Genomic DNA, 11708 nt, shown 5'->3' on the forward strand with positions numbered 1-11708 from the left:
TATGATCTATTGGGTAATAGTAAACGATACTTAATAAAAAGGGGCAAAAATGCTAAATTTATATAACTGTACAAATAAGTTACTATGATTTATTGGGTAACAGTAGAAAATACTTAATGAAAAGAGGTAAAAATGCTAAATGCAATATTAGAGTGCAACGTGGCAGAACTTTAATCACTCTTACATGAGGTCTCTCCTTTTATATTGATATTGATATTGATTATAGAGTATTCTACAGTTTTTTCATGACCAAATAACAAAGACGACAATTATCAGAGTACAAAAATAGAGTCATTTGCCTCAATTGGGAACAATTTATTTAGTTTTTTGTTAAAAAGATTTTCGTTGAAGGTGTGTTAAAGTTTACTTGTACTTCGACAAAGTGAGAAAATGTGGGGTTTTAAAAAGCCATGCATAAAAACTAAAAGCTAAAAACTTAGCAAATAAGTTTAGGCCAAACAAACTAAATTATAAGCTAACTTTTTTTATTTTTAACTTTTATGTACAGATTTTGAAATTCCTCAAAAATAAATGTATAGATTTTGAAAATCTCACTTTTTTTTCCCTCAATTTATAAAATATATATGCTTTAGCACATTTTCAGCCTTTTTTTTTTTTTTTTTTTTTTTTTTTTTTAATGAAAGCAAAAGGTTAAATAAGTTATTATCAAACTAGACATTTATTAAGACAACGTCTCTCTTTCAAGAAATTCTATAAAAAAAAAAAAAAAAAACATTTTATAACACTCTTCTCTTTCGCCGTTATAACAAATAAACTCGTGTTAACATTTTCGTAACTATAGCTTCTCTTCTCATTGTTTCGTTGAAACCTCTCTAAAATCTCTCTACTCCTCAGTCCTCTCCACCACAACCACCACTCTCCCCAAACCCATCATCAAATCACAGCCGTCCAATACAAAGAATGGCTCATCCGCAGCCGTACGATCCCTACTACCTCCTCCAACAACCACCGCAGCCACCACCGCAAGAATACAACAACAGCAACAACAAGGACCGGAGTGGAATCAACACGCTCTTCGTCTCCGGACTCCCCGACGATATCAAGGCGCGTGAGATTCACAACCTCTTCCGCCGCCGCCCCGGTTTCGACTCTTGCCAGCTCAAGTACACCGGCCGTGGCAACCAGGTCAATTTTTTTTTTTCTTTACTAATCCCTGTTTGGTTCCCGAGAAAATATTTCAAATCCCTAGCTGAAACAAGTCTTCAATACTGTGTTGCGTTGGAACCTTAAAAATTTAACATTGTAGTTATTCTAGAAAGAAAAAAAAGAAAGGTTTCAATTGTTGTGTTGCTTTGGGAGTTTTAAGAGTGGAGATTGTAATTGATATGAGTTTGTGAATTACTCTATGTTTGGTTCCCGAGAAAATATTACTAATCCCTAGCCAAAACAAGTTTTTCAAACTTTGTGTTGCTTTGGAACCGTGAAAATTTAACATTGTAGTTGTTCTGAGTTTGTGATAATATTACAAACGCTTAGGGAAAAATTAAAAGTTTCAATTTTTGTGTTGCTTTGGAACTTTTAAGAGTGGAAATTGTAATTGTTATGAGTTTGTGAATTACTCCATCTTTGGTTCCCGAGAAAATGTACAATGCCGAGTAAAATTTAGCCAAGTAGGAAAGATTGAAAAGAACAAAACATAACCCCAAAAAAATACATTCAAATAATAAGGTTTCACGCAACCATGTTCCTGAAAAAATTGTATTACTCTCTGTTTTGGTTCCCTAGAAAATGTGGAACTCCTAGCATACCACATCAAAGTGAAGGGGAGGGGAAAAATTCAAATGTTGTGTTGCTTTAGAATTTTTATTTTTTTATTATATATCACAGAGTTTGTGGATTTGTTTGCGTTGGATTGTATGAGTGCTTGTTGTGTGCGGGCGTGCACGGAGAATTACATTGGGTGTTTATTAGGTGGATTTTGGGTGTATGCATGATTACGAGGAACCCCAATTCTAACTTGACTAGTCCTTTTGGGTATAGCACAAATGTCAATTGTGCTTTCCTTGTGTCATGACTCTTGCCAAAAAAAAAAGGTTTTCTTCTCCCTAAACATTAAGAAATTATTCTAGTTTCCTTTCCAAGAATAGATAGGAACTATAAATATAAAGTTTCATGCAACCAGGTTCTTGCTAAAATTTCATTACTCTCTGTTTTGGTTCCTGAGAAAATGTAGAACCGTAGCTGCCTAGCATAGCACTTCAAAATATTTTCAAATGTTGTCTTGCTTTGGGTTTTGATGACAAAGAAACAATTTGTCGAGTGGAAGTTTTTGGTTTGGAGTTTGTGAATTTAAAGCTTCTTTTGCCTTCTGCTTGGTTTCTAAAAAGAGTAGAGGATGAGAAAATAAAATTTTTTTTTTTCCCCCTAGACCTGGAGAAGTGTTCTCCGATTGTTTCCAAAGGACCAGTTAGGAACTTCAATAAAAACAAAGCTTCATGAATTGTTGAATATAGAAAGCTATGTTTAAAAAAAATAAATAAAAAAAATTGTGTGAGTATTATGGTTTTTTCATTTCTCTATACTCAGAGAAATTATTTTCTGTTTGGTTCATGAGAAAAGCTAGTAAAGTCATAAAAATAAAGCATCATATGTTATGTTGAACATAAAAAGTCATGTCTTGAGAAATGTGGAGAATGAGAAAATCACTTCTTCATTTCGTTAGTATTATGGTTTGTTTTCCTCTATACCCAGAGAAGTTATTCTTTGTTGGTCCCTGAGAAAATTTCTATACCCAGAGAAGTTATTCTTTGTTGGTCCCTGAGAAAATTTTGGCAAATTTAATTATTAAAAAAATAATAATAATTAAAAAATAAAAAATAAAAATCTCTTGCATCATGTATTGTGTTGAATGTAGAAAGATAACTTTTTATTTAAAACCAAGGAAGAAGTCATATATATATATATATATATATTTCCTTTTTTGTATTCTCTCAAAAACCAAACCAAGAATGAAGGTTTGCATTGCTTGTAGAATGTTAAGGCCTGATTGGTGGTTGCAATTTTCAATTTGTTAGTCTTCCAGTCATCTTTTACATTTTGATGATAATTTGAGTGGGGATAGATAACACTTTGAAGACTTCCTATTATTTTTTGCAGGTTGTGGCATTTGCTACCTTTTTCAATCATCAATCAGCAATAGCGGCAATGCACTCTTTAAATGTGAGAACTTTTCTCCACGACCAAATGTAATTGTTTATTTTAATATGTGTATCAATATAGCATCGAACAAATCTTTTTGGCGGTGTTCTATGTAATCCAATATTCAAGGCCAACAAGACTGAATTTAATTTAATGATAGAATTCTCCTATTTAAGTTGTCAATATTTTTAAACTCATTGAATATCAGGTCTTGAGTTCCGAATGTGTTTCTAATTCAATTTTTTTGTTGGATGGCCTGATAGGAAATGAACCAAAAGTAAAAACTTTTTCCTGCTTTGTTCTTTTTTAATCTCCTCTGACAATAACTTTTGAATTTTTGGAAATTGGAAGCATATCTAATTTTGATGTTCTGATGATTATAATGTTCAGGGTGTAAAATTTGATCCTCAAACTGGATCCATTCTACATATTGAACTGGCCAGATCAAACTCCAGGAGAAAACGTAAACCAGGTCTGTAATGGCTTCTCATACTCATTCAAGTGATAATTCCATAAAGATTCTTGTATCGGTGTACCGTGTACAAGATTCTGCGTTATTTTAAGATTGATCTCCACTTACTTTTTGTTAGATTTTCAATTAACTTTTTCCTTGTACAGGTAGTGGAGCCTATGTTGTCATAGATAAAAGAACTAAAGCAGACACTAATGTCCAAGAAACATCAAGTGACGAAGGTAGTATTCCATTTCAGTTGAAATTTTTCAATATAAAACATATTATAGCCAACATTCATTCCCTCTCCAGCAGATTTTCTTCTTTTGCAAGTATGTGACCTAGGTTGCTATTTTAGTTTTATTAGCCTTTTTAATGCAACTTCTGTATATACTTTTCCCCCTCTCTTGTAATCACTCCATTTAAACGAGAAAAAGTTTGCTGTTATAATCCACTATTTCACTTGAGGGAGGCACTGCCACCTGAACTTGATTCCGTGGCTCACTTGCACTTTTGGCACTTCTTTGCACATTCAGGAGACAGTGAATCTGATGAACCTGATTCGGAAGCCGACAATCCTGATTCTGGCAAGAATGATGATTTAGCAGCCTCAAAAAGGTTGAAAGCACTCATAAAGTACACTAGTCATTTTATATGAAAGTTCAACATTATGAACTTCACAATCACTAGTACTAGCATCTGTACTTCAGAAAGCTCCTTTTTATTTTCTGCTATATCTTTCATGTAAATCACTAAGACTGTATTTCCATTTGGTAATGTGCAGTGGTGAGACGGCAGTTGGTCCTGACAATGCTCCAGCTTCCACAAGCGTAAGTCACGATAGCATTTTCACAAAATTGTGGGATCCTTATGTGTATTTGATCAAAGACAAATAGACTACCTTCACCCTTTTTTTATGCAATTCATTTTGGCCTAATTTTTTTTTGGTTGGGGGGGGGGGGGGGGGGGGGGAGAGTATTGCTTGAGTTTCAAGTGTGAGAGAATTGTTATTGCAACAAGATAGTGAATTTATATTCTACGCTAGATTGGAATATGCTGATGTTTTGCATCCTCTTGCTTGTTCTCTTTCTCAGTCTTCCACAGTTAATTTTCTCAGGGGTTTGAGTTAGGATATTGTTAATACGGTATGTATGTTTCCTATGCAAAACAGTAGTATTGTTCATCAGAGGATCCAATTTCTAAAGTAGAACTTATGAAAGAGGATAAGGTTTTCAAGAAAGTCTTAGATGCTGTAACAAAATCCATATTGGGGGTTAAATTTAATTTTTCCATTACTATTCAAAAAAATTGGTAGTTCCATCTGACAATTAATTCGTTGCCAGTGCACCTCATTTAAATTTGTATCAATGTGTTTTTCACTGATCTTGATATTGATTGGCTTCTGCAGGAGCATCCAGAAAAGACTGGTGATGGAGGTCAATGTTCGACTCTATTTATTGCAAATCTAGGTCCAAATTGCACTGAAGATGAACTGAAGCAAGTTTTTGCTGAGTAAGTTGTAGTTCTTTTCTCTCTCTTTCCCTAAGGGAGGGTGAGGGACAGTCTTTTCTCTATATCCACATGCCTATTGTTTTCATCAACCAGTGATTCAGTGAATCTTCAATCAGAAGACTTGATGGCTACAATTATTTTTTAATTTTCAGGCGTCCTGGATTCAATATGCTCAAAATGCGTGCAAGAGGTGGAATGCCAGTTGCATTTGCTGACTTTGAGGTATCCCATACTTAATGCTAGAAATTATGGTAATTGTTTTTATAAATAAAATATACCCCTAATCATGCTGTAAAACATAAATGACATCTTAAATAACCAAAACAAAAAAGAAGTGCCCGATTAGCTCTACCAAACCTGAGTATCAACGCAATGTCTCTAAATTGGAAATACCCCATTAAGGTTGTCTTTCAATCTTGCCAGAAGGATAGAAGTTTGTTTGTTTGTTTGTTTGTTTGTTTTTTTTTTTTTTTTGGCTTAATAAGGATAGAAGTAATTATTCTACCGCCATCCTTTAAGGTTAAAATCGCAACTGAGAATGAGCTGTGAGTAGCCTGATTACTGACTGACAGTTTTTAATCTTAAAATCCGAGGAAAATGGAAATTGGAAAGTGCAATTACTAGCAAATTGGTAATACAATCTTTGGAGTTTGTTCTGAAGCTATGAATTCAACCACATCATCTGTACTATAGTGAATTTTCTAATTGGTAACACTATTTTGTAAATTAGTAACATAGTCATGGATTACTCTTGATTGTTGATTCTGTTGAACACTGTATTTGCATGAAGATGCTATTAATAGGCCTACTCTTTCTTGTTTTGCACCAGTAATGAGTTGTGAAATTATTGTTTGATTATCAATTACACTAAACAACTTGTAGGGCCTGTTTGGATTGAGAGGAGAAGGAGGGAGAGGGGAAGGGAGTAGAGTATAGTTGGCTGAAAATTGGCTAATTTTGAGCCAAATCTACTATATTCTACTTTCCCTCCCTCCCCTTCCATCCAAACGGACCAATATAGTGTTTGGTATTATTTTCTCAGGATAGTTAAAATATATATAAATTAGTACAAGTCGATTCGCAATTTACAGACTCCTCTGATTGATTAACTATACCTAGGGAAACAAAGAGACAAGTTTCTTTCAGGTTCTGAGAATAAAAGGTCCCAACCTGTTGGTAGTTTTTTTTTGATAAGTAACCTGTTGCTAGTTAAATAGTTTATAGGTTTGGTGTTTCTCTTGTTGGAAAACATCAAGTTATCATGTTATTTAAACTCAATATTATGTGTTTTTTTTTTTAATAAAAAAAATTCACTTTATTTTTTGGCAGGAAATCGAGCAAGCAAATAAGACCATGGAGGAACTTCAGGGCAGCCTGCTACCATCGTCAGATCGGGGTGGCATGCATATAGAGTATTTCCTTGTTCTCAAACATTTATATGCCTTTATCTAAAAAAATTGCTTTTGATTTTGATTGTGATATTCTTTGATTGCTGTTTTCTAGGTATGCAAGGTCAAAAATGAGGAAGTCTTAGAAGAAGAGGGGCACAAGTTGACACCCTGCAAACAGTTTTCTATCGAAATTTAATTGACCATACTTATTAATTGCTCCTCTTACCCTTAAGTTTAAATTATGAGTTTTTGAAACTCAAATGTGTAAAAAAAATTTCAGCTTTAGGAATTATTACAAGATAGTGGTTAAGTTTGAATAGGATTGTATTGGTTGTAATTTTTCATTCTTTTTCATCTTCAATTTCTCTTCACATATCTTAGTGAGACATCACTATCCTTGTCACAACTCACAACAAAATTAAGCTCTAGATTTTTCAGGGTAATTTCACCATAGAGTATAAAATTCTTTTTGAAAAAAGTGGACATCGTCTATAATTTAAGTGCATACAAAAATGACAATAATCAATGTTCGTTTAAATGTTGATGTGGCAAAATATAATTCACTCCTTCAAAATAGATGATAGAGTAGAATTTTAAGAATGCTAGAGTATCATTAGTAACTAAATAAGAGTCTCTCAAGCACAAATTTTTCCTTTCACTTGCAGAAATTACTCAGTGATTCCCTCTAGCTACCATAAAAAGTTTGCATCAGATTTAAAGATCTGTGGTTAGGAATTGGGATAGAGGAACTTTGTAACAACAAGAAAAGGAATTGGAAACTGGAAACTTAGTGAGAACTATTATTTACACGAACAGCTCGTAGTTTTTAAAGGCATAATTTGTTGATGAGGACATTACTACATGACAATATACCATTGACCAGGGCGATGTAAACGACTGAATGTTTATCTAGGCTAGTGTAATATATTAGTCCCAATCCCAGCTACGCACAGCTCTAATTTATATGGTTTGTTAATGTTTTATAGAGATTAATAGTTATTATTCAACAAAATAGGTCAATGTACGCTAAACCAACAAAATAAAATGAACTAATTGTCATAGTATACAATCCGGACCAACAGTGACAAAAATATGAGCAATTAGCCTTGCACCAGTAATTGGGTTGATATCTGGATTCTGGAGGAGAGTGGGTCCAGCAAGCCTATAATTGAAGTTGGGCCTGTCAGGCCCAAGAGGGAGCCCCAAATATCTCCCAAGCAGGACACCAGTACTGGCCCATGAGCCATGACGCTGGACCCAGATTGAACACCATTATAATATCTGAAACTACCTTACTGGTGCTCAGCCTCTAGTACCCTCTCAACCGACCGGCCACATCACCTCATGACGAACTATATGACCTGAAAAACTCAACACGGTGCTCAAAGGAATCTTCCTCCCATTTGGTTTATAGTCAATACAAGTTTTCTCAAAATGAGAGCCTGCTAAGTGTTATTGACTTCCTTTCACATCAACATTTATTATACTTCACCAACTATCAATCCCATTAAACGTATCTCCTATTTGCAACGTTGGACACATCACCTTGGAATACATACCATCAAGGCATCAACCAAACAAAGAAGGCAGCCTTTGGCACACTCAAAAGCTTGATTTTTGGGGCATCATTCCCACCAAAATCAATCCCATACTATCTTAAAAAATGCAATCAAACCTAATGGCTAAGGTACACCATGTTTGATCACCATTACTTTGAACAATCAGAGCACCATTTTTCAACCTCCATCTTGAGTTGGCCTAGGTTGCACGAACATTGCTCCCCTACAAGTGGGAAGGTAATATTTTGGTAGAAGTTAATGTTGTTCAATTGACTTGTACAATTTCTTCCGGTTCCTCCGTCAACGTGCCTGCAAAGCATGTTTCAACTTTGACAACAATGACTATGAAAAGGTTAGAGTTTGCAAAAAAGAAAAATAAATCAATAACAATAGTAGATAAATGAAAAAAAAACACACACACACAATATATATATATAGAGAGAGAGAGAGGTAGGTCTAATTAATTCTTTTACCTTAACATTTATTATCTTTGTAGTAAATTACACCTTGAGTTAGAGATATACTTGGAGATACCATTATTTTTGGAATAGAAATTTCCATAAAAATTAGAAATGCCCTACAGTGCAATTTGAATTAATCCCAGAACTAATGCTTTTTTTTTAATTAAAAAAAAAACTAAATTATGCTTTTTTTAAAAATAATAAATTTATAGTGGGTAGGGAAGAGGTGGGTCTCCAACTATATTTGATCAGGCACCACAAAGTATATCACTTATACAGGCAATCAAACAGTCAAACCTCAAAGAGAACTATTACTAATGAACAAAGAATTTGCAGATTGATAAAATCTAAAGGAAAAATTTTCCATATCCAAGGAAAACCACTCAGAAAAAGGCAGCAGAAATAACTAGTGGTTTCATCAATCATCCCCCACATATATAGTCTTCATGTTGAAGCATGCTTCGGTCAATCACCTGCCTCAAAGAATCATCCATAAGTATTAGGTACTACTCTGCCTCGATTGTTACTTGTCCCACGTATTGAAGCAAATTCGAAATAGTTATATCATGACCTGCAAGTCATCTGCACAGACTGCACTGCACCTATAGATCTAATAATAATGATGCATGTGCCAATCAATGCACAGCCATATCACACAAGTTTCAAGTTTCCTTCATGGAGTACTTGCATAGTGATATTTGCAAACCCTATACGGGACAAAAAATTTATATGTTAAATTCCCAAGTTAAAGTCAACACTATAACTGTATTTACCAATGTAATACAAAGAGTTATTGATTCAACTAGTAGATGTCTTGTTCGGTGTGCAAGTATATTACAAGTTCAAATAAAAATATTTTATAAACAAGCATCTTTATAATTCATATATAATACTCATTAAGTAGTAGTATTATTATATTTGAGAATTGAGTATATTACGTTTAAGAAAGGAAATGTGAATTTTTACGAGTGATATAATTTACTATACAACTAGATTGTTCGAATGAACTCATAAATATTTGGATATTTTGACTAACTTAATTGCATGTGTTATAAGATTTGTTTTTGTGTTATGTTGGTCAATATGAGGCCCAAGTGATAGCCCGCTAGTACTAGTAGTCTATTACAATGTGGTACCTGATGTGTCTGATTCAAATTCCATCTCCCCCTCCCACACTATTTACTTACTTTTCAAAAAATTCTTTTGGTCAATCTAACCATATGTTTAAATTATGAGTTTCGAAGGTCGAATGTGTAAAGCTATAGGAAATTGCAGTTTTGGGAATTGTTACAAGGCAATTGTTAAACCGTTCAAGTTTCACTAGGATTGTATCAGTTGTAATTTTCATTTTTGTTGTCTTCAATTTCTAAAGATGTGGAGTGTTTAATGCCTTAGTGAGACATCATGATCCTTGTCACAACAAAATTAAGCTCCTCTGGATTTTTTTTGGGGTAATTTCACCATTAAGTTTCCAAAATTCTGGTGGGTTTCAAGTTCGCTCAACTGGTAAAGTCTCTGATGGTTAAACAAGAAATCTAGAATTCAATTTCCGCTTACACAAAAAACCAATTGGTGTCTTGGTTTGATGATAAAAAACTATTATCAAGAGCGGACGAAATAGGTTGAAAAAAAGTCTTAATAAATTCTTTTAAAAAAAATTAAGAACTATTATCAAGAGCGGACACCATAGATTGAAACTCTAAAAAAAAAAAAAAGTTCCCAAAATTGTGTTTGTCTATTTTGCAATAAGTGGACATCATCTCTAATTTAAATTGATAAGGAAATAATGATAATCAATGTTTGTTTAAATGTTGATGACGTGGCAAAATACAATTCATTCTTTCAAAATAGATGAGTAGAATTTTAAGAATTCTAAAGTATCTTTAATTCATCAAAACAATAGTCTCTCATTAGTCATTAGTAACTAAGAATCTCTCAAGAACAATCATTTCATTCGCTTACGGACATTACTCAATTGTTCCCTCTGACTGCTATAATACTTTGGCTCCAAATCTTAACCATAGGTCTTTTTTATCCTAAGGCTAAAAAGACCTATGGTTTAGATTTGGGATATACAGGAACTTTGTAATGACAATACGAGGAATTGGTAACTGGAAACTCTGTGAAAACTATTTAAGTTGTTTGGCTTTACATGTATAGGTTGTAGCTTTTAAAGGCATAATTAGTAACAGAGTCATGGATTACTCTTGATTGTTGATTCTGTTGAACACTGTATTTGCATGAAGATTATATTAATAGGCCTACTCTTTCTTGTTTTGCACCAGTAATGAGTTGTGAAATTATTGTTTGATTATCAATTACACTATACGACTTATATGGTGTTTGGTGTTATTTTCTCGTGATAGTTAATATATATATTAGTACAAGTCAATTCGCAATTTACAGACTCCTCTGATTGATTAATTATACCTAGGGAAACAAAGAGATCTTTCAAGTTCTGAGAAGAAAAGGTCCCAACCTGTTGGTAGTTTTTTTTTTTTTTTTTTTTTTTAACCTGTTGCTAGTTAAATAGTTTATAGGTTTGGTGTTTCTCTTGTTGGAAAACATCAAGTTATCAGGTTATTTAAACTCAATATTATGTGTGTTTTTTTTTTAATAAAAAAAATTCACTTTCTTTTTTGGCAGGAAATCGAGCAAGCAAATAAGACCATGGAGGAACTTCAGGGCAGCCTGCTACCATCGTCATTCGTCAGATCGGGGTGGCATGCATATAGAGTATTTCCTTGTTCTCACATTCATATGCCTTTATCTAAAAAAATTGCATTTGATTTTGATTGTGGTATTCTTTGATTGCTGCTTTCTAGGTATGCAAGGTCAAAAATGAGGAAGTCTTAGAAGAAGAGGGGCACACGCACAAGTTGACACATTTCAAACAGTTTTCTATTGAAATTTAATTGACCATATTTAGTAATTGCTCCTCTTACTCTTAACTTTAAATTATGAGTTTTCGAAACTCAAATGTGTAAAAAAAATTGCAGCTTTAGGGATTATTACAAGATAGTGGTTCAACCGTTGAATTATGAGTTTTGACTAAGATTGTGTTGGTTGTAATTTTTCATCTTTGTCATCTTTAATTTCTCTTCACACATCTTAGTGAGACATTGCCATCTTTGTCACAACTCACAACAAAATTAAGCTCTAGATTTTTTAGGGT

The 11708-nt window shown here is 33.5% G+C and overlaps 1 protein-coding gene across 2 annotated transcripts; it reads left to right on the forward strand.

Moving 5' to 3' along the window:
* Positions 1 to 800: 800 nt before the first annotated feature.
* LOC126725180 (protein WHI4) lies at positions 801 to 11394 on the forward strand. 2 transcript variants are annotated; one of them, XM_050429720.1, is made up of 10 exons: positions 801 to 1146; positions 3118 to 3180; positions 3550 to 3631; positions 3778 to 3852; positions 4147 to 4228; positions 4395 to 4440; positions 5019 to 5122; positions 5275 to 5344; positions 6452 to 6534; positions 11359 to 11394. In XM_050429720.1, exons 1-10 carry the CDS (start codon positions 922 to 924, stop codon positions 11387 to 11389), a joined length of 861 nt encoding a protein of 286 aa, XP_050285677.1. In that variant the 5' UTR covers positions 801 to 921; the 3' UTR covers positions 11390 to 11394. The 2 variants fall into 2 exon arrangements, with proteins under 2 accessions (XP_050285677.1, XP_050285676.1); XM_050429719.1 differs by lacking the exon at positions 11359 to 11394 and adding an exon at positions 6626 to 6830 and having other exon boundaries at positions 802 to 1146.
* Positions 11395 to 11708: the final 314 nt, after the last annotated feature.

This window comes from Quercus robur, chromosome 5 (assembly GCF_932294415.1).
Source record: "Quercus robur chromosome 5, dhQueRobu3.1, whole genome shotgun sequence".
NCBI lineage: Eukaryota > Viridiplantae > Streptophyta > Magnoliopsida > Fagales > Fagaceae > Quercus > Quercus robur.

Coding starts and splice junctions, on each gene's coding strand:
- LOC126725180 (XM_050429720.1), top strand. CDS start 922: ATGGCTCATCCGCAGCCGTACGATCCCTACTACCTCCTCCAACAACCA. Junction 3,181..3,549: donor CGGCAATGCACTCTTTAAAT/GTGAGAACTTTT, acceptor TATAATGTTCAG/GGTGTAAAATTTGATCCTCA. Junction 6,535..11,358: donor CGGGGTGGCATGCATATAGA/GTATTTCCTTGT, acceptor GCTGCTTTCTAG/GTATGCAAGGTCAAAAATGA.